Genomic DNA, 25,315 nt, shown 5'->3' with positions numbered 1-25,315 from the left:
GTTGCATTCACATCAACTTCCTCCGAAAAGGAGTAGTGGTCGTTAGTAGGTGAAGATGTGATGTTGCAAAGATAAAAATCAAAGACGTTTCATTGCTCTTTATTCATTACAAAAATATTTCTATGTATATCTTCATGAATCTCTACATTGTTTGGTACGCTACCGGTCAATTTTAACAAGTTCTCGACAATTTTATCATGGTAAAAGCAACAGCAAATGTGACACATAGGATGCAAAAAAATTACACCTACTTGAAATGCAAAATGATGGTTGGTTATACTTTTTCTAGTAATATATTTAGACATGATTCTTATTTTTTTTCAAATATTCTATCAAAACCTTAAAGTCAATCAGAAATATGATGGCGTCCTCTTAACATTACTCCAACACTTTAGTTTAAGTCCACTTTATCTCTAAAATAATGGAGCATAATATGAAAATATTGCTCCATTGTTCACATTATCAGCAGAAACCTATTTTAAATTGGCATATTTATAAGCCATACAAGGAAATATCAACTGTTACATAGCGTGCTTTGTAACTATATTCAGGAACCTTATCTAAACTGTGTACAATAATGTGCGTTATACTCTTTCAAATGCAACAAGTCTTACAGAACATTCCTCATTTGGCCTTTCCACATCAAAACATTACTGTATATATTCAAGACACCAAATATCCTTATGTCTGTACAATTCCTCTTTGCATACATAGATATACTGACTCTATTATAAAACTGTTAATTTAGCAGTGCAGAATATCTCCCCGTGGTCATTGGTTGCCCTGCAGGTGTAAACATTTGCATCCTCTGCTTCAACTTTGGAAAGAATCAGGGTGCAGCGTCCATCATCATCGTACTCTATTTGGACAGTGGATGATTCTTCTACAGGTTCATCTCCACACAGCCACACCACCTCTGGATCAGGATATCCTGCAGTAAAAAAACAAGAGGAGTGGGACATCTGGGGTTGGTGATATTTTTGCACCTCCAGAAGCAAGTCAACCTTTAGCCTTTCATGTCTGAATATGCTAATAAGTGTGACTTGTCATCAAATCTTTTAGTATCATACAGAGACTGTTTCAGTATGAAATATTTGAGTAGAAATTACATAAATTAACCAACAGAATGAAAAAAAGGGTTTTGTTTACATCTTTTATCACAGCATAAAATAAATAAATAAACATTTAAAAGTCTCAGGTCACTGTTACAGATCTCATCTTCTAATATTGGTATCAATTTATAGTAAATCATTGATATTCTTTGCTCTAAAGTGCAAAGAATATCTAAAAAAAACCTCACAATTATCCACAATTAGAATGACGCCAACAATAAACAAAGACTGTTTTTTAGAGTTATTTACTTCTTTAACATTATATTAACGTTACATTTTTCTTCCAATCATCTTTTCCTAAATGCAACACTTCTGGGTCGACTCCAGTTACTGCTCACTATGAGTTTTCACAAAGACAGAAATTCATAATTAGGCTCTTTTTAGGATATAAGCTCAGTCCTGTTGGTAGAAGATTCAGCTTTGAAACTGGTTGTTGAGACATTGATCCTGTTTCCTTGTTGGTTTGTCAAAAAGGCGTACCTTGAGTCACGAGGCTAAAACACCCAGCATGCTGGCCGGGTTGATAATTAAGTGGCGACAAAGAGTGAAAAGACCGTGTTAGCATATGTGCATACCACTTAGGTGGCACGAGAGCCGGGCGCAGGAGCCCCGAGCTACTTTCTGGTCCTCCAGGTTCTTGGTAAATTGGGGTGGTCCCTGCATCTTACGCTCCAGAGACTGCAGTGCATCTTCTGCCTCAGGGCTCAGCGGAAGGTCTAGGAGACAAAAGTAAATAAATATGTCACACAAATAAAGTAAAGGGACTCAAGTCAAGATAAGGAAAGGACAAAAAGCGTATCACCCTTACCAGCGCTTGGAAGAGATGCAGAGCTCTCATTTTTAGACAGCAAAGCCATTCTCTTTAGGGCTAGCATAGCCTTGCCAGCTTTCTGTAAGACACATTTTTTTATGAGACAACAAATCAACTGAGCTCCACAGAACAGATTGCTCAAATATTGCATGTTACCTTCCACTTCTGCCTGGCTAAAAACCTCTTCATCTTCTCCTTCGACAGACATTTTGTGGAAGATAGGTTTTCAGAGTCAAACTTCTTCATCCAGGGGTGAGCAAGACCCTCTTCACAAGACATCCTCTGCCTACAGACACAGAGAGAACTGCGTAAGACCGACTGAAAAACGGTGTCTGTGGGAGAGTTTTGGCCATATATCTGTGAAATGACCTGGGATCCTTATTTAGGAGAGAGCTGATGAAATTCTGGGCCTCCTCGGTTATATCTTCAAAGCTCTCTTCATCAAACTCCCACTGAGCTGCTGTGACCAAGGCCAGAGTCTCCGTATCGCTGTTTCCCTGGAACGGAGACTCACCGCTTAGCCTAAGACAGAAAGATTGAGAAGAGTCTTTGTGAGTTTTTACCACTAGGTGGCATTGTAGTCTGAGGTTTACTCTATAAGGCTTTCGGATTAAAATTTGTTCTTCTGTATGATTCAGCATTGTATACTGTAGAAAGCCTTAAAAATAAGGCTTTCTACAGTATAAAAGCCTTATTTTTATACTGTAGAAAGCCTTTGCACGACTTGCAAAAATATTAACCCCTTTTGAAAGTTTTCACTTTTTTTGATGCTACAAACACTGAATTTAATGTATTTTATTGAGATTCTATGCCAATAAGGTGCAATACATAATTGTGAGATGAGATGGAAATCTCATTAAAATCGTTCAGAAATAAAAAGAAGTTCAGTAAAGTGTGTGGTGCCTATGTTTTTAGTTCAGTGCTTTCCAGAACTATGTTTTGTTGACATTACATTTGCAAGTCTTTAATATTGTTTTTTTCCAACCTTGCATTTTCAGAAATTGAAAACGTTGACCTATTTCTTTGCAAAAGAGTTCCCGTTAACTTCAAATTTGAAGCTTTGCCATTTTCATTTGGATTTAGGTACGGACTTTGACTGAGCCATTCTAATGAATGTGCTTTGATAAAAAACATTCATTCTCCAGGGTTATTGTTTTACTGGATCCATAAAACCGGCAATAAAATAGATTGAAGTTTGTAGTTTAAACCTGTTAAAATGGGGAGTCAAAAATCCAATGTCTAATAAATGTGTTTTGTGGCTTGCAGCATTCACATGTGCTAACTAGCAACAGGTTTTACTGCATGTAAGAGTGGTGAAAGTAAAAATGTTTCCTGATGACATCACTTATAATTACTTTGACATATTTGTGGGGAATATTTGATCCAAAATTTCTTGGGTGCTTCCTGGAGTGAAAGCTAACCGTCTCACCTTGAGCCAAATCCCTGCTTTGAATTTATTGCGCTGTCAGAAGAGCGATACCAACTTTTCGATTTGCATGTTGGCAAAAAAAAAAAACAACAAATAACTGTGTCAAAGTGCTGTTTTGATGTGGCGGAGACAACAAGGTGACTCACAGGATGTAGCAGATGACGCCGATGCTCCACATGTCAGTGGCCAAACTCACAGGTTCGTAGCTGATAACTTCCGGTGCTATAAATTCAGCGGTGCCGTGCATCACCTTCAGAGCCGTGTTCCCATCTGTGTGAAAGCGCATTACAAACTGAGAACATGCATCCAACACAAGTGAGACGCATAAATGAGAAAAGAATTTGATTTTTCCTACCAATTTTGCAAGCTAATCCAAAGTCAATTATTTTTATGCGAGTGCCAGTGGTGTCAACACAGACGATATTTTCAGGTTTCAGATCCAGGTGGACAATTTTCTGCTGATGCATGAAGGCGATCCCCTCCAGAATCTGCTGCATGTAGCGCACGCTGCCAGGCTCTGTGTACTCAAAGCTGTCATCCACGATGCGATCAAAGAGCTCCCCACCTGCAATACTACAGGGGGAAAAAAATAAAAAAATACAACTCTGACATCTGGCACACAACCTAAATTTAGTGTTTTAATGAGAATTTGACATGATGGTACTTACAACTCCATTACCATGACCATCTCTGGTTTATGATCATATGCTCCCAGACACTGAACCAGCTTGGGGTGGTGGAGGTGATTCATCAGCTCGATTTCTTTACGAGCAGCTTCTCTCTCTTTGGCTCGCCGTCCTTTGTAGAACTTTCCCGCGCATACACGGCCCGTCTCCTTGTGGGTGAGCTTGAACACCAAGCCAAACTTTCCCCTGAAGAGGACAGAAGTCGGTTTTGACAATAACATCTCAACAGATACAAGGTAGCAAGTTCATTACTGCATAGAAATCATGCAGTTTAGCATAAATAAAATAAAATAAAATGTCTTCCACTAGTAAGACACTTTATGCAAACTGTTTGCATGAAGTGGATGGACAGACTAAAAGATGATCATTCTCTGTCAATTATTCATTGGATTTCTTTCAGTCCTGTTTGTCAAAGCATGACTTTTAGACACATTTCATCTTTGAAGTGTGCTTAAACCCTAAAAAGTATTTTTATCCATAATTTGCATTTGTGTCACGGTCAGGTTAAAAAGGACTGGATACTTTGGACAACCTTCAGAGAGTCTGAAGATTAAGGTCACTTGAAAGGATTACGAGAAAATTTGGCTTCTTGCAAGTGACGAATGAAGAGACGTGATTGAAACAGTTGAAAAATCAAACACAGATAACACATGTGCATTTTAGATGAGTTATTCTTTCTTTCTTCAACTGTCAGAGTGAAATTGCATTCGTTTTTTTACAGATACACATCAAGACAGTTTACGTCATAAACTCTGAATCGTTGGAGGGACAGGTTTCTGCAAGCTCATGTTGTAATCACATCTCCTGGCAGAATTTTCCCTCCAGCCATACTGCTACTCTTAATTCCATTCTCCCGAAATACTGTAACTGAAGTTCTCGAGAAAGGGGAGTTTTGGCTCAAGCTCCAAGAAAAACAGATGCTAGAAAATGTGTGGGCTGCAGATACTCACGTTCCCAATTTCTCATGCAAGTTGTAGTGATCTGTAACTTTGTGGGAAGAATCAATAGTGACACAGGGGTATTGAGTGGCTTCTTCTTGTGTTTTCTTAGAATCTACAAATACAAACACAACATATTGATTAAAGGCTTCCTATTATAATTACAACTTTCAGATATGGTACCAGATACAAATAACACCCAACCTGGTTCCTCCATCTTCACCACTGCTGAAACCGGGCTGGGATCACTCTCCCCCACTGCGTTGTAAGCCCTCACTCTGAAACAGTACTCCTGTCCTGGTTGCAGCCCGGATGACACTTGGTATGAGGTGCTGGCACACTTGGCAGTGAGTTTTTTCCACTCCGCAGCCTCAGAAAGTCCCTGGTCTCTCAGCTCCAACACGTAGCCCAGGACAGCACTGCCGCCGTCGTAACAGGGTCCCGACCAGGACAGCACAAGGTTGGACGGAGATACGAGAGAGGCCACCGGGCCTGAAGCAGGAGGCTCTGGCCGGTCTGGAAAGATGATGGGGAAGGGCAAGCTGGTTCAAACTGTGAGGACCGTCATATTTTTTAACCTTAAAGCCAATAAGCTGCTGCGGCTGAATACCACACCAGCTGTCTGTTCAGAATTCACAGTGGTTCTCCAAAACTGGACAATAACAGATTGGATAAAACAAGCCCTGGTCCTATGAGTCTTCATTCAGACATTCATATGAGTCATAGTTTAGTGTAAATATAGCATAGATCCATCATGCTTTGAAGTAAAGTGATCAGACTGCTGGTGGTTTAATGGTGTGGTGGATATTTTCTTGTCCCATTATGAGTCCCTTATTACTCACGTATCCAACTGAGCATTGAGAGTTTCTGTAACATAACGATGAGTTCACTGTGCACGTGAATGTGAATCAGCTCCTTTGGCTGATTCACATTCACGTGCACAGTGAGCAAATTCACTGAAATTGTGTGATCCTACCAAAATCTTTTTGCCGCCTCTTTTCATTGCAGATTCTCTTAAAAATCTGAATGGACCCGTCTTTATAATGAAGGAACTGACAACATGCTGCTGGACGTTCTCACAGGACGTCAGCCTCGAATAGTGATATTTCTAGGCCAAGACAATATACACTGTTGCATCTTTACTTCTTAGTGCATCAGCCTTCTTAATTGTTATTGATTTATTGAGTTTTAAATTAACAGAATCTTTAACTGTTCGAATGCTTCGCAGCTGTGTGATGTGATCAAAATATTCGAGGAATGTTTGTCATATTCTTGAATCTACACCATAAAGATTTGAGGCAGTTCTGAAGGTAAAATGGGTCCAGAGTGGTATTATCAAGGTTCACTTAATAAAGTGGCCACTGAGTGTAATGTATGTTACTGTCTTACCTATGACAGAAAGGGTAAGTGTGTGTTGGGCTGAGCTTTTGCGGTCTTTCACTACCACAGTGTAGCGTCCTGTGTGCTGCGGCGTAGCCTCTGCTATGACCAGCGTACTGCTCCGTTCTGTATGTTCTGTCCACAATTCTGGACTGTCAACTATCTGCACACACGCACACACATGCACACACAAGCACACACACACACACACACACACACACACACACACACACACACACACACACACAAAAGAAAAACCATGGTGTTAGAGAAATACTGTGGAGAAATCATCAGCTGCATTTGCTTTGTTTTTACCTGTTCTTTGTTCCTGATCCAGCAGGATACCACAGGGGGGCTTCCGGTAAAAAAACACGTCAGATTGGCAGTTTGTCCCACCTTCACCTCAAAATGCTGGGGTGGATTTTGAAAGCTCAATACTGGGCCTATGAAGACAAAACAACAAGAGTGTTTTGTCTTTGAGGTCAGAGTTTCATTTTATCACGCTGGAAGGAAACAATAAAACATTGGAGTGTAAGTTAGAGATAAAGACTAAAAAAATGTCTTGCAGAGGGTTTTAAGCCTTGTTCTGTCCTGTATGATGGGGGGAATGTGTTCGGTTTCCTGATACCATTATTATTGTGGTATACAGGAATATGTAGAAACAAAGAGCAAAGCACTAATGATATACTGACTAACCTGGCTCATGTTAAATACAGGTAAAACAGCTCACTCTTTGAACACAAGTCCATATATGAGCTTAGGTTATCGTCTTCTCACATACTGTCAGTATGTAAATATTGTGGATGGTAAATTTAAATGACCTTAGAAAGATAAATATGTTTTAAAAGGCTTTAGTGGTAACAGTTAACTCTCTGTGTCTAATTTCTGTCCACCTTTCATATCTAATTTATTATTAAAACAAAAAAAACAAGAAAAAAGAAATATGACAGTATGTTTACTCTACAACAGATGGCCTGGCATTGTCATGTGCATTTCTCATGCTTTTGTTCAGGCAGCCAACACCCTTAGGCAAAGTTTTTCAACATAATGAAGAACAATAACTTAAAAGCAATTCATGTTTGCTGTTTTTTTTTTTTTTTTTTTTTGCAGCCCCAATTCAAACAGCGCAAACACCAAACTACTCACAATTACAAGTTACATTTATTCAACAAAAAAAGCAGTGACTTAAAAGAAAAAAAGAAAATGAAAAATTATATATTAAACAACACATGGGAATGTTTTGTTTTGATGTATATCTAAGCTACTTGGTTGGCCAAAAATAGAAAAAAGAAAAATGTATTTCTCACCTGTAGAGTTGGTTCTCTTCTTTGGGATGACTTCTGTGCAGAGAGATGAAGAGCAGGCAGGTTTAAGCTGCTGAAGACGAAGGTGTGGTTCAACTTTGACTACTATGGCTATCAGCTTACAGACTCAGGAAGTTTCAGTGAACTTGAAGTGCAATGTCCACTTCCCTACATGGTGTTTAACTGGGAATGAAAACCTTCAGTGGGTGTATCAGGGAGCTACATTGTTCAGGAAGGCTATTACAATTGGTATACACGTTGCCTGACAGCCAATCACGCAAGGACTGGAAGTGTGTTTCCTTTCAGAGACTAAACAGGAACATCCTGAGGTTAAGGTATTTTTCTGGGTTTTAAATGCAGGAAAAAGTAATAAATATATGCATGGCTTCCTTCCAAATAAATAATGGAAATTGCCACAAATTAAAATGCTATTTAAAAGTGTGATGAATGCCTTTACCTTTCGGTGAAGAGACTGGGCTCTGTTGAACAAACTTTACAGGTGATGTACAAATAGATCCATTACACTTGTGCAACTCAGCTTTGGAGGTTTGTGAAGACTGGCCATTTTCTATAGTGCTTTTGAATGCAGAAGTTGGAATCTTTGTGAGACCGTACATACTTTCGAAGTCTATTGGTTGGAAATTAAGAGGAAAAGAAAAGAGGCAACATCAACAATACAACTCTGGTAAGCTCTTACAGTGTCTTGCAAAGTATTCACAATTAGTCACAGGTTTTTGCATCCATTTACAAACATAAACTTCATTGCCTTTTATTAGGTTTTTGTGTAGTAGACCAAAACAAAACAATTAATAAATGTGATGTTAAAGAAAAATGATACATGTATTTTGCACACCGGTGGCATTTTCAAGTTCTGACTCAGATTTTCAGTTGAATATAGGTCTAAAAATTGGTTGTATGAATACCAATCCACTGAATATTTTGTGCCATTGCTCTGCTGGAAGATGAACCTCCACCCCAGTTTCTCTTTTATGTCATAGTTCCCAACACGTTTTAATTGGCAACCTGATACAACACACTTTGAAATGTCAATATTTGCTCCATCGATTCTGTTTTAATTAATTGTGGCACTTCTGGGACAAACTTGGTCAATTGATGATTACGTAGAGTGGTTTCAAGAGGTTTCTGGGGTCATTTGACTTTGTCTCAATGCTACTTGGCCAAGTAGCGTTTTTGTTGGACATTTGTGGATTCCTGGAGAGGGAAACTTGGTGTATTGTAACAGAATGTACAAAATGAGCACGTTCTTTGTTCAGAAAATATTATAGCCATTAACTCTGTTAAAAATTTACTTCCTTGTTCATGAATTACTAACTTTTTTTAACTACTATGAAAATATGTTGATCTCTCTTACCTTTAACAAACACAGCTGCACTGCAGGATGTTCTCCCTGCACCATTTTCAGCCAAGCATGTGTAAGCCCCAGCATCTTCTGGCAAGCACTCCCTCACCACAAAACTTACATCACGGCCATTCAAGGAGCAGTTTCCAAAATTCACCCTTTCACCTGACAATTAAAATGAAAACAATAGAAGCATACTTCTTCGCTAGCACAGCTTGATTTAACTAAAGTGGCATTGCATAGGGTACAGTCAGTGTTACCGACAGAGCTAAGGCGTGTTCGAGAAACGTGAAGAAATTCTGAAAATAAATTTTTCCCTATCAACATCCAACTTAAAACTTTCTTAGGAGTTAGCTAACCTACTGCTATGCTAGCGGTTTAGATAGCTGTTCAAATGGCAGTGTGGAGGAAGAGAACTTTGTCCTTTTGCTGTCCAGGTTCTGATGTGAATTCTGCTTTCCATAGTGGTTGGAAATTTTGAAATTTCTTATTTTGACCTCATTCCAATCTTAAGCTCCCATTTTAGATTAAACCGATGTATAAAAATTATTATATCTGAAAGTTAAACATGTATTGGATAACTTTCAAGTCTTCAGTCAGCTTTAATTCCATTGCAAAACAACATTCATGTTTTATCTACTCCTATAAGTAAGAGGTTGATTTGTTTGGATTGTAGATTCCAGACTTTTTTTTCTGTTTTAGATTACCAGTGTGTATTGTGAGACAATAACATATGTCACTGAGCAAGGATACAACAATGTACCTTGTTCTTTGCTTACCATTGTGCAGCCATGTAACTTTGATGGGCTGACTTCCTGTGAGAACTCCTCTTAGCACCAAGTCAGCTCCTTCATCCACACAGCAGTCTTCAAGTGGCCTTATAAATACAGGTGGGTTTAGATTTTTTGGTGAATCTACAATGGGAGACAATATGTAAAAAGGTTTTTGTCCATATTGACATTAGAGCATCACACAGTCCCTGCAGATTGTTGAATAGACATCCTCTATGTAAGTTTCCCATCCCCCCAGATCTAAAAAGTTGAAATCTGATGACTATGAAGGCCAGTGGAGTTCAATGAACTCTTTCTTGTATGTTCATGAAACCAGTTTGAGTTTAGTTGGCCTTCGTGACATGGTGACTTGTCCTCCTTTAGGTAGCTGTGCCAGTGCTCAACAGGGGCCAAGACGAGTGTGAGAAGAAACTATCACCACCACCATGATTTAAGATGTTTACACCAAATTCTGACATCCAAATGTGCTTTTCCAATTTGTAATTATCCAACTGTGTTAATGGTATCCTTGGTTTCCTGACAGGATGACACCTGGTGTGTTCTGCTACTGTTGCCTATCTGCTTCAAGTTTTGACATGTTGGACATTCAAATATTATATTCTGTAAACCTAGGTTGTAATGAGTGATTACCTTCTCAAACCAGTATTCCATTTCTCCTCTTAACTTTGACGTCAACAAGGCAATTTAATTCACACAACTCTTTCTCACTGGGTCTTTTCTGTGCACAACCCCAAAAGGTGGTGTGCTAAAGCTGCAGACCAGCATTTTCTGAAATGGTCTGACCAGTCCATCTGGCTCCTAAAACCATGGTGCATGTTACATAAATATCCTTTCGATCCCGAGGTTTGGTTTGAACTTCACCAAGTCTTATCACATTGTTGCTTAAATGGATGAAGTTGTTACCCTATAAAACTATTTGTTGACAAGCGATTGAACAGGTAGACCTAGTAAAGTAATACAGTGCCTTTAGTCATAGACAAATTATTTTTTTCACCTGATATCTTTTGGAGGACATGATGAAAATAGCTCTCTTGCCAATAACGACATTTCGAGCCACTGCATCAAGTAGACAATTAGCTCTGCGTCTGTGTCTTAACACGTAACACGTTTCACAACAGAAATGAAGATAGTATACAAGGAAGTATGCAAGTTATTTTTCTCTCAGTAACAAAAGTTGGTTGCACTTCTTTATTTTTGTATTCCTTCTCATGTTAAAGGAGGTGACCATGGCACAGAAAGGGCATAATTTAAGGAAAGCATGCTGTTTTGGGGGGGGAGGGTGGAGTGTGCACAAATTTTGCGTAATAATGCCCCAAAGGTAAAGACCTTGTTCTCTTTGATAGAACTTGAGTTATTTTGTTAGATTTGGATGATGGCCATGCGGGGGTTGGCTGCTGCTTTCTCAAGAATTTTCCTTCCTCATTCTGGCATGGCCTTGTTAAAAAAAATAAGTGCTATGTTGGAGATGCAGCCTGACAGAAAGTGTCACTGCTTGCATGATTCTTATACAGGTGCATGTTCAGCAACAAAGCTTGCAAGTTATGGTTTAACAAAATAAGATTTTTACCTGCAACCTTCAGTTGCTTAAAGCTTTTAATTCAGTGCAAAATGTTCTGCGTTAGGACAGTTTTGGAAACTGTCACGAGAAAGGTCAATCTTTATTACTCTTTCTTCAAATCATATTTTTTTTACTTAAGCTGAGGCTTTAAATTGGGGTCGGCTCTCACAACCATCTTCTGTTCTTATTAAAAACCTCCAGATAGCTGTCTAATGGTTTTCTCAGCTGCTGAAACTGCAACATGCCAAACGCAGCAGAAAAGCTTTTCGATTGACAAGCAAAAGTGTGCAGTCATGCATCCCGTATGATAATTGATGTCCAAACACTTAGTGCAATACTTTGAATAACAAATGCATGCATGATGAGCTGAAAAGGAATGATAAACGGTAGCACATTTAAATGTTGGAAATTATGCATATCTGTACCAAGAAAAGAGGAAGAAGCACAATAAAAAACAAAGTTCGTTAGAAAACAAAATTTGACATTTTGGAGTAACAGGAAAGCTAAAGATGTTTGATTAAGTACAATAAAGACATAATGAGATAACCTATTTGGAGAACTGTGATGAGTCCAATGTGTACTTTAAAAATAAGCCCTGCTGCAATGTGTTTGAATTCAGCGTGCCAACTTATGAAATGCATTGCCCTGTTTAGACTTGTTGGTTGAGCTATTGATATTAGTACCAAGGAAAATGCGGCAAATGAAAGTACTGAAATAAAACATTCTCTGGTTTTCTAATCCCATCTTCAGCTCTTACCTGGTTCCGAACATTTTCCAGAAGTCCTGATGTCTGCTATTCTCGTCCCATTTTTTTGTGCACATGGGGGACGTGATGGCTGGAGCTGCAGCTTGAAGGTTGACACATAACGCTGTTTGCTCCTGTCTCCGTTCATGTCTGTTTAAGAGAGCCCTGCAGGGTCTAGAAAGAACTAAAAAATGAAGTTACAAAGTCGTTTCTCTGGCTGGTTATCACACTTCCTTTCTGGGTTTGTGGTGTGAGTCTCCACAGCTTAAACTCTCTTCTGTATAAAAAAAAAAGAAGAAAAAAATCAACAAGTCACTTTTGTTTACACTCCTCCCTGTTGAACCAGCAATGACTCTGCCTTCTGCCCTCACACTTTTCTGTAAAACCCTCTTCTCTCACCCTTCCTCGAACTGCACTGACTCCACCTACGTGACAAATCTCGTCTTACCAAGACCCTTTCAGGTGTGAAAGGCAGCTGCTTATCTTTGTAGAATCCCTCCCTGTAACCACAACCCGCATCCATTTACTACAAACCCCCCGTCTTTATCATCACGGACAACAGACACGCACTCTGGATAAACAGGGAAAGGCAGAAAAAGAAAAAAAAAGAAAGGAAGAGCTTATCTCCGCCACCCAGCCAAAGGTCATATTGTGCACTATTTGTTGAATGCACTGCTGTCCGTTGGTTTCTATTTCACTGGTAACTTATCGATGCTTCAGCTGAACTTTGTAATGCCTGACATCAGCACATTCATCCCAAGTGTGACTACTGTAAAGCTTTGATTGCGAACAGGAGCGTTTTAAATCCCTCCTCTGACAGTATTATCCCTACACACACAAGGTGGCCCTTTCTAAGGCAACCGACCCATCCACTGCTAGGGTAACCCTCCCTCTCTCTCAAGGGCTCTGTTGTTTTTAGACTGTGTTCTGTAGAGGTAGACAGCACACCAAACACACAATCTGAATCGGTTAGGTTAAAATAAAGAGAAAAGTAATAATCAAACAATCTGCACATAACTGCTCAGAAACCTTAAACACCATCACTGAAATGAGTTGTGTATTCAACAAGTGGCAAGCCTAAGCCCACTGAAAGGAGCATAGCAACAGTTTCCGCCTCGCTCCCATCCCCGCTTTCCAAATTCCACATCACCGGCCACAAAGAATAACACTGCCAGGGGCTTGTGTTAATTTCTGCATGAGTGGAATTCCTAAATCAAACATTTGCAAAAAAAAAGAAGAAAAAAAAAGCTGAACTCAGAGATTGATGTTTAGTGAAAGCAGGTTGGTGTAGCACAAGTTATAGATGCAAGGTGGACAGCATTGTTCTGTTAGAGGTAAAAAAATGTCTTCTTGTCAAAAAGAAAGGTTGTTAGCCTCATCAAAACTAGACTCATCTTCTGAATAGCACTTAGCTTGTTACAATCTCTATGAAGAAAATGCTGACATTTCTTGCAAAGTTTAACGGAAGTAGCACAAAAATAAGTCACCACTGTTGTCCACTGCTACACTACATGATGGACACCTCTACTAATAAGGCAAGGCACAAAGCTCTTAATCAGCCATTACAGATTCCTGAGAAGAACAGAGAACATTCAGATGGAGTTGGTTGTTAAAAGAAAGCTGCATGAAACACTGAATAACTGTAAGAGTTTTTGACATGAAGCAAAAAAAAAAAGAGTAATGTAATTAAAGCTGATGTTGCACATAAAAGGATTGTGGAACATGAATCACCTAGGTTTTGGGTTTTGATTATTATACCTGCATGTAGCTTGTATGCAGGTATCCTTCAAGGAAGTTCCTATTCTTGAAAAATGTTCTATCATCTGTTTACTAAAGCTTAAGATTGTAGATGGTGGAAACATCTATTATCTGAGTGGGCGACAGATTCAGAAATAGCCACAATTAGTTATGGCAGGTAGGTGGACAGATAAAATCTCCAGACTGAAGTCTAAACTTCAAGCAAAGATGTTGAAATACGAACGAACCAGAAGCCAGTAAAATTAAAGAGAAAAACACACAATAAGGCACAAACACATAAAAACAAAATCAGGAAAAAAAAGACACAACTAATTTTAGACAAAATTAATGTTGAATAGTCTCTTTTTAGAATAAATTTTAACTAAAATATTTTGGTTACGTTTTTACACAGACTTTATTTTGTTCAACGTAACCTTTTCTAGTTACTTTTCCTCCAACTGTTTGGTCTGCATGTATTTTAGAATAAACGTAGTTTCTTGTAAAATAAAAGCAAAGTCAAAAGGCAAACTGACGCTGCAATTATTCCTCAACCTGAGCCATAACAAATCCAACCCCCCACCTACACAGAGTTAAAGTTTTACATTCCTTTGCAAAGGTAATTTAAAGGTGAAGGCCTCTCCTGTCCTTCAGGTCAATCAGATTGTTCAGGGAACAGAAGAAGTCGTTATTCACATATGTGGCTAATGGATGGGGTTCAGGGCCAAAGACAAAATACCAAACAAACCCTTACTGGTTTCCGTCATTTGGCAGGAACAGCAAAAATGACAACTTCTATAGTTAACTGCACCGTGACAAGACACTATTTGGAATGGAAATCGATGCATGTACAGCTCCACTTATTAGAACTTCATTACAGCATTGTAAAAACAAACTAAAATGTTATTTTAGGATCACCATTGCATCTCATCAGCTGTACCAAGAAAGGCTGCTGCCATTTTCTATCATGTGTTTTTTTTTTTATAGAAGCCCCTAATATAATATAATGCATTTTCTTTTTTTTTTTTGTGGCACTAGAAACACTTGTTTGTATTCAACTTTTAAGAAGGGCAGGAAAGAGGTTTATTAAGATAACTGGAAAAGAGCTGGAGCACTAGAGAAATTATTCACGGGGTCTTTTTAAGCCCTGAAGTCTGAAATGAAAAATGGCATGATCCTCTTTGTAAAGCTGGTAGAAGCAGTTGCACCACCAACAGGAGGGAGAGAGTTGGCTCCACCTAGAGGTTAATTTTGTACATGGCAGCAGGCCCGTTAGTGGTTATGAACTAAATTGGGTCATTTGCTCCATTACGAGACAAGCAGTGGCTGAAAACTCCTAAATAAAAATCCCTAACTAGCTATTTGATTAATTAAATAATTAATTAATTAATCTAACAGCAAAACACTCACAGATGTTTTCTACAATGGTGACTTATTTGATCTTGTAGTTATATTCTTGCTAAGAATATTTGCTAATAAGAGAGAATTGTTTACAAATGCACTCATTTCTTTGTAACTGCAAGATGAGCTTCTCAGAAGTATATTTTATTCCCTTCCCCAAACACAGGTTGAGTTACACTGAATGCTTGAACAGTTTAAGGCCCAAGACTCCCAACACACTCTCCTTTATGGAGCTCCCCCAATGTCAGTTTGACTGTTGACCTGCTGCATAAAGGTTCCTGCTTGGTTTTTGCTTCGTTGGTTTTACACACTGACTGTGACTGTCTGGTCTCCAGTTCTCAAGGCGTTTCAACCAACAGTTGCACACATGTAGACATACGAGACCATGAGGAAACCACAAGATGCAAAAAAAAAAAAAAAAAAAAAAAAAAGAGCCCACACAATATTCTGATTATATACTGGAAACTACTAATGAGCATTAGTTAGTCATTCAGAAAAAAATATAAACTAAAATAAAACCAGAGAAAATTTAAAGCGCTGGAGCTGGACCACCGATTCTTAACCCTTTTTTTTTTCTTTTTTCTCATTTTGTTTCATTACAACCACGAAATTCTATATATTTTAATGGGGTTTTGCATGACAGAGCAGCACAATGTATAACTGTAAAGATAGAGGAAAATGATACACACATTTCAACAGTTAATTTAAAATAGAAAAGTGTGCCATTCATTTGTATTCAGCCACTTTTACTCCTTTAGCCCATAATTTTGCCCATAATTTTCCATCCCACAGGAAAAATGAAATCCATCTTTTGTTTGCTAAATTTTATGTTTATCTTTATTTTAAAACAGAAATAAAGATTAAATGTTAGCTCTTAAAAAATGGCGACAAAACTCCCGAGAGCAGACATTTATCTAAAATTATATGTTGTCTTTTTTCAAGTCTTGTGACATTTGCGGCAAAATTTAACAAATTTTATTTGGCTGGTCAGAGATGGGGAATGGCTCTTTAGGCTGTAAAGATCGCCCACCCCGGAGCTAGACATTTCTGGACCACCTGCGTCTCTTCTAAATCAAAGGGGAGGAGTTGATACCAGATGTTGCTATGCTGACAGATCTGCTGCTTTTTGATAATTGGACTAAATGGTGATCGTCTATTCTTTCAGCCAATGCGCGTTCAAGTCGTCAACGCACAGTATCGAACCCCGGACAAGAAGAAGCCAGGTTGGGGGGGCTTCGAGAGGTCCCGAGAGTTATTCGGTAGACTTCTGGAGGAAATGGTAAAACTCTTAAAAAGTGTTTTTCCCCCATAAAATTTCATTCATAGTTTTTTATTTTGGTGTTCGACGGTTATACCGACTAGATAAGTTGACGTATGTCAGTTTAGAAACGTGAGGGTACGTGCTAAGAAAGCTAGCTTAAGCAGCGTCAGGTCCACTTCTAACGGCTTGTTAAATTTGGTAAATTAGCTATCTGGTGTGCTATTCTTCGACTACAGTTAAACTAAAATTGTAAAAAAATGTCTTACCTAGACAACTGTATTTACTGTACATGGGTTAAATGGCATTAACAATGAAATACTTGGCTTTTTTTGCTAGCCCAGTAATGAACTGAAGAATCGGCCAGAGTTTAGAATGGCGTTTGACGGGCATCAGACCACTTTGGGAAATTCACTGTTTCAGCCATGTCAGCGTCAGGTAAGTTGGAATTCTGATTCCCCCTCCTCCCCCCTATATAGTTCCTGCATCTAATATCTTGGGGATTGGGGTTTAATTTCTTGTTTAAAACTATTTGAAAGCAATGTACATGCATGTTATTGTTATTACAAAGTACTTACGAAAATCCTTGGATGACATTTTTTTCCTGACTGAAATGCCGTTTTAAAATATATTTTCTTGGCATGTTAAAATTACAAATTTAGGTTTTTGGGTTTCAACAGCCCTCAGAAAATTAACATATAACAGCAACATATATTTTATTTATCTAAAAATGTTGGAACACTTCCAATCAATGTTTTTTTTTTTTTTACATAAATACACTTCAGTAAATTTCAAGATTATTAAAAAGTTAAATTATTTTAAATAATTCAATTCAAAAAGTGAAACATAACATCTGAAGTGATACATTTGTGTGTGTTCATTTTGATGGCTATGGTTTACAGCAAATGAAAAGCCTAAATTATGATTATCAAAAGGCAGAAAAAGTTATTTAATTATTGATTTGGTTCTTATGCAGAACTTACTACATTGTTGTGGCATAGGATAAAAGCAATCGCTCTGTGGCCCTCTAGGAAAGGAAGTGCAGGTTGCTTTAAGTGCAACCTTTTCCTCATCTATATTCCTGGACTTGGTGTCTTATTTTTTTCTTGACAATAAGCTATTCAGTTCTCTATTGGGTTGAAGGTAAGCAAAGTTTTACAGTATATTCAATTGCAGTTGTCAATGCAGTATATGTTTGCAGAACTCAAAATGCCTGAAAACCTTTTTTTTTTAATATTGATGTTTTATATTCTAATTTTCTGAAGATTTGACATTACTTGGCATATATTGTTTTGTAGAACAAATCTATACAGCATATGACTAACTTTTTGAATTCGTAGTCTGATTTTTTATTTTTATTATGGGTAATAATTCCGTTACCTGTAGGTAAAAGATGTCATATCAGCTTGAGCTTGTTAGAAAAGTAACATCCTCACAGTGCTGGAAAGCTGACATCATCCAATAGGCAAATGAGCTGAATGGGATGATTTTTAAGATCTAAAAAGCTATATTTCTTGCTACGCTTCCGGGTGTCTTCAGATTTGTTGCTGACAAATTTAACACAAAAGAGAAACAGGACATATTTTTAATTAGTTAAACATCTTGTACATTTGAGCAGTGACATATAGAGGAATATATTTTTTTTTTTTACAAAAATTGAAAAGGAAACAAGAAATCCTGTTGTTTGCATGGCAGCTCTGTATGATCAAGATGAGGATCCAGGCTGTTATATGGAGAGTCCAACTGAATAATTTATAGATTATACCAGGTGTGAAATGTTCAGAACCTCATTTGCAAGAGGTTCTGAACATGGGAGGAAGAAAGAAGCACATTGTTGAATCTAATCTTTCTCTCTCTTTTAGACAGGTGTTAATGTAGGTGGTAAAAGTGGTTGCATGTCAGTCCCCTTCATTCCCAACCCAGTTCCATCACGTTGTGAGCTTTCGGATGTATCCTGGTCTCAGGAGTCTCAAGATGATCAGTATGAAATCAGATATGCCCAGACTGCCATTAAGAACAGGTATTGCTGTTATTATAGGACAACGTGTAGTATTATAGATGTGTAATTTATTTATAAAAATAGATAACTTTTTAATTTTGTTCTACTGAAGATCTTCTGTTTAAATAAAAATATGTTCAACGAGCACAGAATACCTAGAACACAGTATAGAGGTGATTAAAAGGAAACAAAAATTTGCCACCAAAAAACTTGTAAATTTTTAAATTTTATATATTTATAAGAAATAATTTCAATGTTCCCTAATGTTAAAAAAAATGTCAATTTGCTAGAGAAAAATTAAAATTTTCCATGATCAGAAGTTTCCTGAGGATATAAAGTCAGACACGATATGTTTTTTGTAAATAAGAGTTTTTTTGGCAGAAATGCACTCCTTCATTGATAGTTTTTTTTCTTATATACAATGACCCTAATGCTTAGTTGTAGAACATAGTTTCAATGTCAGATTTTTTTTTTTTTTTTTGAAGGAAACAGACTGATACCAATTGTGATGCTGAGGCAGACCTTCAGGGTCTTGTTTCAAATATTTTGGACGAAGCAGATTCACAAGATAACTTCTACAGTGAAAGGTATTTCAGGGTTTTATTGTTACATATTAAGTTCATATGAATTCCTGTACGGATTATGACATCAAATAAAACGGACATATGTTCCATAAACTCTGAAAATAAATCCTATTATCTCTTTTTTTAAGCCTACCTACATGCAACCCTATCTGGTCTCCAAAGACACTGAAAGAAGAGTTACTACAGTATTTTCAGCCAGAACCGAAAACATTCAACAACCCTTCCTTTATTCCAAACCATCTGCCCCATGAGGCATTCAGTAAAACACAACAGTCAGTAGACAAAGAAGTTAACGAGCTGAGTCAGCTGTCCAGTGGACTAGCTGGGAACCAGCAGTGGTCGTTTAATTCACCAAATGGAGGCAGTTATTCCATCCGTCCTCAGAAGCTGCCCCCAGGACTACCGTTGTCCAACAAAGTAACCGCTGACCTGTCTCAACAGTATAAACACATCAGCATGCCGCCTTATAACAGCAGAGGGAATGATGCGCCTTCCAAAAACGTCCCAGTGCTGAGCGACATCTTCAGACCTCAGAAAGATGCAAACGCCTCGTGCCTTGACGATTTATGCGAAGACCACTACAACCCGGAGACTGTAAATCCGTTCCTAAACGATCGCTGCATGTCAGAAGACATGAATCAACTGGTCAGCAGTTTTAGGTCATTCATGCCATCAGATCATGGTAGCGGCTGTTGTGGAGACTTTCCAGGCGTGCACAAACCAACGGTGGACATGGTCAGAGGAGGAGGACTGGCTCAACAGTGTAGGAAGCCAAACGACCCTACAGCGTCGACACAGAATTTCCCCCCAACGCAGACCCAGAAGGAGCTCTTTGGCCACTTGGAGCAGATGCAGAATGGGAGAATGGGAGATGTGAGGAAACAAAACTTTAAACTCGACGACTTCCAAGATCTTCCCGAGTTCAGCTCCGAGCGCATGGAGTACTTTCAGAAACCAAAGCCGTTCCCAGCGCATCTGACCTACCCGAACCAGCACAAGATGATAATGCACGTAGACAACCACAATCATCAAAGCATGAACCAGTATTCAAAATATTATACGAGGCAGAGCCAGAAAAAGATCAAGCCGCAAATGGAGAAAGAAAACAAGATGATGCAAATGCCTGGATTTACAGGAGAAGGCTTCTCTAGAAGTCAACAAACCAATACACACATGGCAGAGGGAGACAAACAGCGCTTCTCTCAAAATCCGTACTTTGATTTCCAGGGAAACATGCAGTCCCAGAGACGTGACGGAGAGAACATCATGATCAGTCCAGGGAACATGCAGCAGTTCACGCCTCTTCCGTATTCTCTGAATGACTTCAGGAGATACTCCGGCATGGCCATGAACTCAAACCTCAGCCCCAGATCCATCCTGCCCTGTGAAAACCACGGGCCTCACATGGACGTGAACGGCATGAGGTCCACTAATGATGCTGCAGCATTCAACTCCTTTATCAGCGACATGAAGAACCACAGAGGGGAGAGCACCTATCATGGCATGGCCTCAGCGCTGACGGCTTCACTTATGATGAATCAAGAAGGACCCGCTTTCCAGATTCACTTCTACCTGGATGAGTGTTACGAGCAGTTTAGGAGTTTGGAGAAGGAGAGAAAAAAGGTATGGTTTTTCATTCTAACATCAGGATTATTATCATTTTTTCATTTTTATTTTTGTGGTTATTGTTGTCTAATGTCTTCTATTTTAGGCAGAGGTCATCCTTAAAAAAGCTTTTCCTGGGAAAAGAGCTGCAGTGATGACCAACACCAATCCCCCCAAAACTCCACCGAAATCAACAAGAGTTGACTACCTTATTGTTAATCAGATGAAGGAGCAAGCAAAGGTAATATTTTCTGCAGCAGAGCCATGTGTAGGAACAATGGGGTATGAGGGCCATAGTAGATTGAAAAATAAAAGAGTACATTTTCACCAAGAAAATAGAGACATTTTTAGATTCATTTCAGAAATTATTAACTCTTACATAAAATTTATCTCAGAAACTTACTAAAAAAAAGTTGGAAAATTCTGTTTTTTTCTAGAAAATGTTTAACTTTTCTCACACAGAAATTTCCAAGTTTATTCTAGAAGGTGATTATTTGCTTTTGGTGGAAATTTTCACATGTTTTTTTTTCTTTTACAAAGGCCATTATAAGCTGCTGTTTGTTTCTTTTTGCCACCTTGAAACTTCAGGAAAAATACCACAAACTGCAAATTCCGGCTATAACCGCTATGACATGCAAATTACACTGGTTCAATTTAACATTTTTGTTCTTAAATGTAACTGTGCAGCTTAGAAAAAAGTTATAGCTTTAAATATTTGTAAAAGTGTGGCCTTTCCTGCTGCCCCTTCATCAGAACACACTTAATAAATTATCAAGTGCTGCTGTTTTTATTATTTTTCCCTGTTTAGAGGAGTGAAAAAAAATGGTAATATTAATTTGTTCCAGGTGGCAAGCCTTTTTGATAGAATGGAGTGTCTCTGTGGCGTTCCCCTGCATATCAACATCCACGCAGCGCTGAAAACACACCACATGGCCATTTGTATCACCCAGTCAAGACGCAAAGAGGACAGTGGAAACATGACAAAACAGCAGCAGCAGGGAATTAATTTCACAGAGGACAGAGGTAATCATACTTCCATATACGTTTACCTCTTCTTTTAAAGATGCTCATGGTTCCACCTGACTTGTTTTATAGATAACCCGTTGATGGTCATGGCACTGAAGGAACTGGCTGCTACAACCAAGAGGCTCCGAACAGCCCTGTGGTGCGCCCTCCAAAGCACGCTGCCGAAAGCCGTCAAGACTCAGGAACACGATGTGGAGGAAGAGGCCGCATGTGCCGAAGGCGTCTCCTCTCCTTTCCTAGGTTACTCCTTCTGCTTATGAATTATCTAAGTACAAATGTGAGATTTTGAATAAGGTTATAGAATCAAATATTCCTGTAGTATTACTTACCTTAAAATGACTATATAACATTTTATTTAAAAAAAAACAAAAAAAAAAAGAGTGATCACAACAAATGAGATAAGCAGTTTGAAGCTCGGAAGATAACTGATTTTTCTGACATCGTTGACCTTTTTGCTCCAGAATTACATGAAATGTAATTTACAATTTACAACATCTTAATTTCCTTTGATTAGTGTCCTCTCCAGATTAACAGCAATCTTGTACCAACACAATTGTATTTAAAGACACTATTTATGCAGAAGATTTCAGTGAATTCTTCATTTTACTTATTTATTGGAATATAATAGAACCTCAGTTTTATGTATTCCCCAGTAATAATTGAATCACAAAGGCAGTCGTTTAAAATTAACAAACCCTAAATTGCTTTCTGGAATGTTCCAATCAAATCCTTCATATTTCTTTTGTAACCTTACCATTCTGTAATCAGACAAGTTTTTTTTTCTTTTTTTATCTCTAGTTTGATTTAAAATGTTCTAACAGTATTAAGAGAAAGACTCAATGTATTTAAATGCTTTAATCACACTTATTAGAAAAAGTGTTAAAAACATCAGTGAAATAAGAGTTATCTCAAAAGTGTTAAAGGTTTCACTCACCAAGTTTATGTACAAAACATTAAACCTTTTGAAAACTTTTAAAATTAACTTGAAGTGTTCTAGTTTGTGAAAAACTATATCTTTTGGTGTTAACTTTATAATCAGTCAGTTTTACTTATTTAAAGTGTAGATCTAAAGATTGTAAAATCTTAGTAGTTAAACATTTAAATATAAATTTAGATTTCATATTGTTAGCAAAATGCTACAGGTGGAGTGTGACCGTTTGTACGGCGTCTGTATTTAACTTCTGCATTTCTGTATTTTAATTGTTGTGGATGTTTCTTTTTCATGTTATCTGTTCTGTACAACTAAATTAAAAAAATAAACACACTTTTCTGGAAAAAAAAAGATTTTATTAGTACTTTTAAAAAGATAAACTTCAAAACATTTGAATGATGGAACATCGTACAATTAGGTTAATTTAGCAAATTTTGTTCGTATTTCTTGGCAGAATGCATAGAAAGTAAAACCAAAACCAAATGCGCAAAAATGCAGATGACTTGCTATTGAGAGTTGTGCAGAAATATGAAGCATTTATCAGATGATGGCTGCTGAAATGACAAGTGCATGCTTTTTTATTACTTAAAGGGTGATCATGTCAAATCCTAACCAAAGTATGTGAGACTTTGAAAAGAATTTCCTAAGGGTAGAACAGTGTTTCAGCATAGGTACATCATGTCTAAGGTCTCTCTGGATCTTCTTGAATTAATGTAAATGTATTCATGTATGAATTTTAGTTCTGTGCTTCCAGTTCAGTGTTTCTCACAAGTGAGAAAATCTTCACCAAGAATCTGACAAACATGCATTGACATATTAGGAGATTTAGTTAAGGGAAGCACACATTTCTAGCTTTTACTTCCCATTCTTTAAGTATTTTCTTTGCAAATCAGGCTTTTTTTTTTTTAAACAAAAAAAAAAGTCCTTTCTTTTGATTTTATCTTTTACGTTCACCTTTTTGTGTACGTTTCTTCTCTTTCTCTTTTCTGTCTTGTTTGGCTAGTTTGTCCTTCTCTCGTTGCATTTTGTCCGTTTCTTTCTTCTTCTGAGCATCTTCTCGAGCCTGGTCACGCTTTTGCTTCTGTCTGTTCAGCACCTCCTCCACGTTGGTGTTCTTGAACAGGGCTGATGCCAACAGTGAAGGAATTTTAAAACTCATTGGTTTTTATGTGTAACCACTTTGGAGACACATGGTGAAAGGCTGTTAACACATCTAAGGAAAGAAATGTTCACATGTTAAATATTAAGGGATTTGTGGTAAAAGCAGTAAAAACAGTTATGAAGGATACATTTATCACTTCCAGGAGCATCAATTCCAGTTGGTGGCTCCCGTTCTTCAGCTTCAGTGCTTTAGTCAAGGATAAGGCTGACATTTGAAATGCAACTGGTCTGGAGAAGAAGAAACAAACATCTGCCACCCTCTTTTCTTGATTATACTTAGACCATAAGTTTGAACCATCAAAGATGTCAGTAACCAAAGACACAGATATAAAGCACGTTCAAGGATATTCCTCTTCATCCGTCACATTAGCGTATTGAGCAAGAAGGGCCTCTTTTCTCTTTTTCGACTCCTCAGACACCTTTTTCTGTTTCACCACAATCTGAGCCTGTTTTTCTATCATGCTGGCAATGGCCTGGACCTCGGCTAAGAAAAATTTAAGGAACAGAAACAGTTACAATGCCATACAAAATAGTTCAGTCACTGTCAGGACAGTACACATAACTTATATGATGGGAACTGATGGAAGTTGAAGACTGAATAAAATATAAGTACTGATTATTCTGACAATAATCAGTAGTTAAGCAAATCTGAATAAGCAATCAGATGCCTTGTACATTACTCTTTAAAATTCCTTTCCATCTTCTGAAGCAAAGATTTGATACATTCTAAAGGACAAACGCAGATGGACATTTCGGCTTGATTTCAGACAACTTCATTTTGAATTATGTATACCGTCGTCGGTGTTTTGTCTGGCCGCCAATCGGTTGCGACACTCCGTCCACTGACTGATAATCTGCTTGCAGACTTCTTCTATGGTATCTTCATCCTTAACACATGAGGAAAGGGAACCGTGACGGATTGATAAAACGGATAAGACATTTTGATCAAAATATTTATCATTGTAATCACTAACTTAAGTGAACTTCAGCCTGAGTGGAGCAATTATCAGACAAACATTATATAGATCTATAACAAGGAAAGTTCATTTTAAAGCCGAAAAACAATATTCTGTAACTCTTGTCAGAACAAACTACACTTTTAGTTTAGTTTAGCAAGTTAGTAAAACTCATCTATGCGAGTTAATCAGCCGCTGGATAAGGATACATGGCTAAATTTAACGCTGACATCAGCACTACAGGACTTAAAGCCAGCCGACCGAGAGAAGACAGACAGAAGCAGATGTGAAGACAGCCTTGGTGAGCGAGCGAGACACGCTGCTTGAATATTCACCAGAAAAGCGGACAAAATTCCCTGAAGCGCATCTTCCTTTTCCTCGTCGCTCTCCTCTTCCTTTAATATTCCTAAAATATATGCACCGTACACCTCACGGTCAACTTCTAGCGAGTCCAGTCGGTCGTTGAGCCAGCTTTCAAACTCCCCGGCATCTCCCATGGGCGCCGCCATCTTGGCGCTTTGAGGTCCTACCTTTCCAACAGTTGCC

General features: G+C 38.1%; 2 protein-coding genes across 2 annotated transcripts; both read right to left on the bottom strand.

The window, feature by feature from the left end:
* Positions 1-83: 83 nt before the first annotated feature.
* Positions 84-21,827, bottom strand: mylk5 (myosin, light chain kinase 5). Its single transcript, XM_081610163.1, has 18 exons — positions 21,745-21,827; positions 12,127-12,391; positions 9,800-9,934; positions 9,033-9,185; positions 8,118-8,288; positions 7,664-7,696; positions 6,672-6,799; positions 6,366-6,519; positions 5,181-5,492; positions 4,989-5,091; positions 4,021-4,224; positions 3,708-3,925; positions 3,499-3,622; positions 2,293-2,445; positions 2,080-2,209; positions 1,921-2,002; positions 1,688-1,828; positions 84-931 (listed from the first exon to the last, which is right to left on the bottom strand). The coding sequence occupies exons 2-18, from the start codon at positions 12,260-12,262 to the stop codon at positions 729-731; spliced, it is 2,580 nt and encodes an 859-aa protein (XP_081466289.1). The 5' UTR covers positions 12,263-12,391; positions 21,745-21,827; the 3' UTR covers positions 84-728.
* A 1,159-nt stretch (positions 21,828-22,986) lies between these two features.
* ccdc43 (coiled-coil domain containing 43) lies at positions 22,987-25,315 on the bottom strand. Its single transcript, XM_008417095.2, has 5 exons — positions 25,105-25,315; positions 24,607-24,700; positions 24,162-24,297; positions 23,942-23,997; positions 22,987-23,777 (listed from the first exon to the last, which is right to left on the bottom strand). Exons 1-5 carry the CDS (start codon positions 25,276-25,278, stop codon positions 23,590-23,592), a joined length of 648 nt encoding a protein of 215 aa, XP_008415317.2. The 5' UTR covers positions 25,279-25,315; the 3' UTR covers positions 22,987-23,589.

Source organism: Poecilia reticulata, chromosome 8 (assembly GCF_904066995.2).
Source record: "Poecilia reticulata chromosome 8, P_reticulata-male-v2, whole genome shotgun sequence".
Lineage (NCBI taxonomy): Eukaryota > Metazoa > Chordata > Actinopteri > Cyprinodontiformes > Poeciliidae > Poecilia > Poecilia reticulata.
This window is presented reverse-complemented; position numbering and strand designations above follow the sequence as displayed.

What these genes read in the sequence shown, in the direction of transcription:
- mylk5 (XM_081610163.1), bottom strand. Translation starts at nt 12,262, where the DNA reads ATGAACGGAGACAGGAGCAAACAGCGTTATGTGTCAACCTTCAAGCTG. An exon ending in ACTTACCCTTTCTGTCATAG is followed by an intron (nt 5,493 to 6,365) that starts GTAAGACAGTAA and finishes TCATCTTTCCAG; the next exon opens with ACCGGCCAGAGCCTCCTGCT. An exon ending in GGTGAAGATGGAGGAACCAG is followed by an intron (nt 5,092 to 5,180) that starts GTTGGGTGTTAT and finishes TTGTATTTGTAG; the next exon opens with ATTCTAAGAAAACACAAGAA.
- ccdc43 (XM_008417095.2), bottom strand. Translation starts at nt 25,278, where the DNA reads ATGGCGGCGCCCATGGGAGATGCCGGGGAGTTTGAAAGCTGGCTCAAC. An exon ending in GAATTTTGTCCGCTTTTCTG is followed by an intron (nt 24,701 to 25,104) that starts GTGAATATTCAA and finishes TCATGTGTTAAG; the next exon opens with GATGAAGATACCATAGAAGA. An exon ending in TGCTCCTGGAAGTGATAAAT is followed by an intron (nt 23,778 to 23,941) that starts GTATCCTTCATA and finishes TGTTGGCATCAG; the next exon opens with CCCTGTTCAAGAACACCAAC.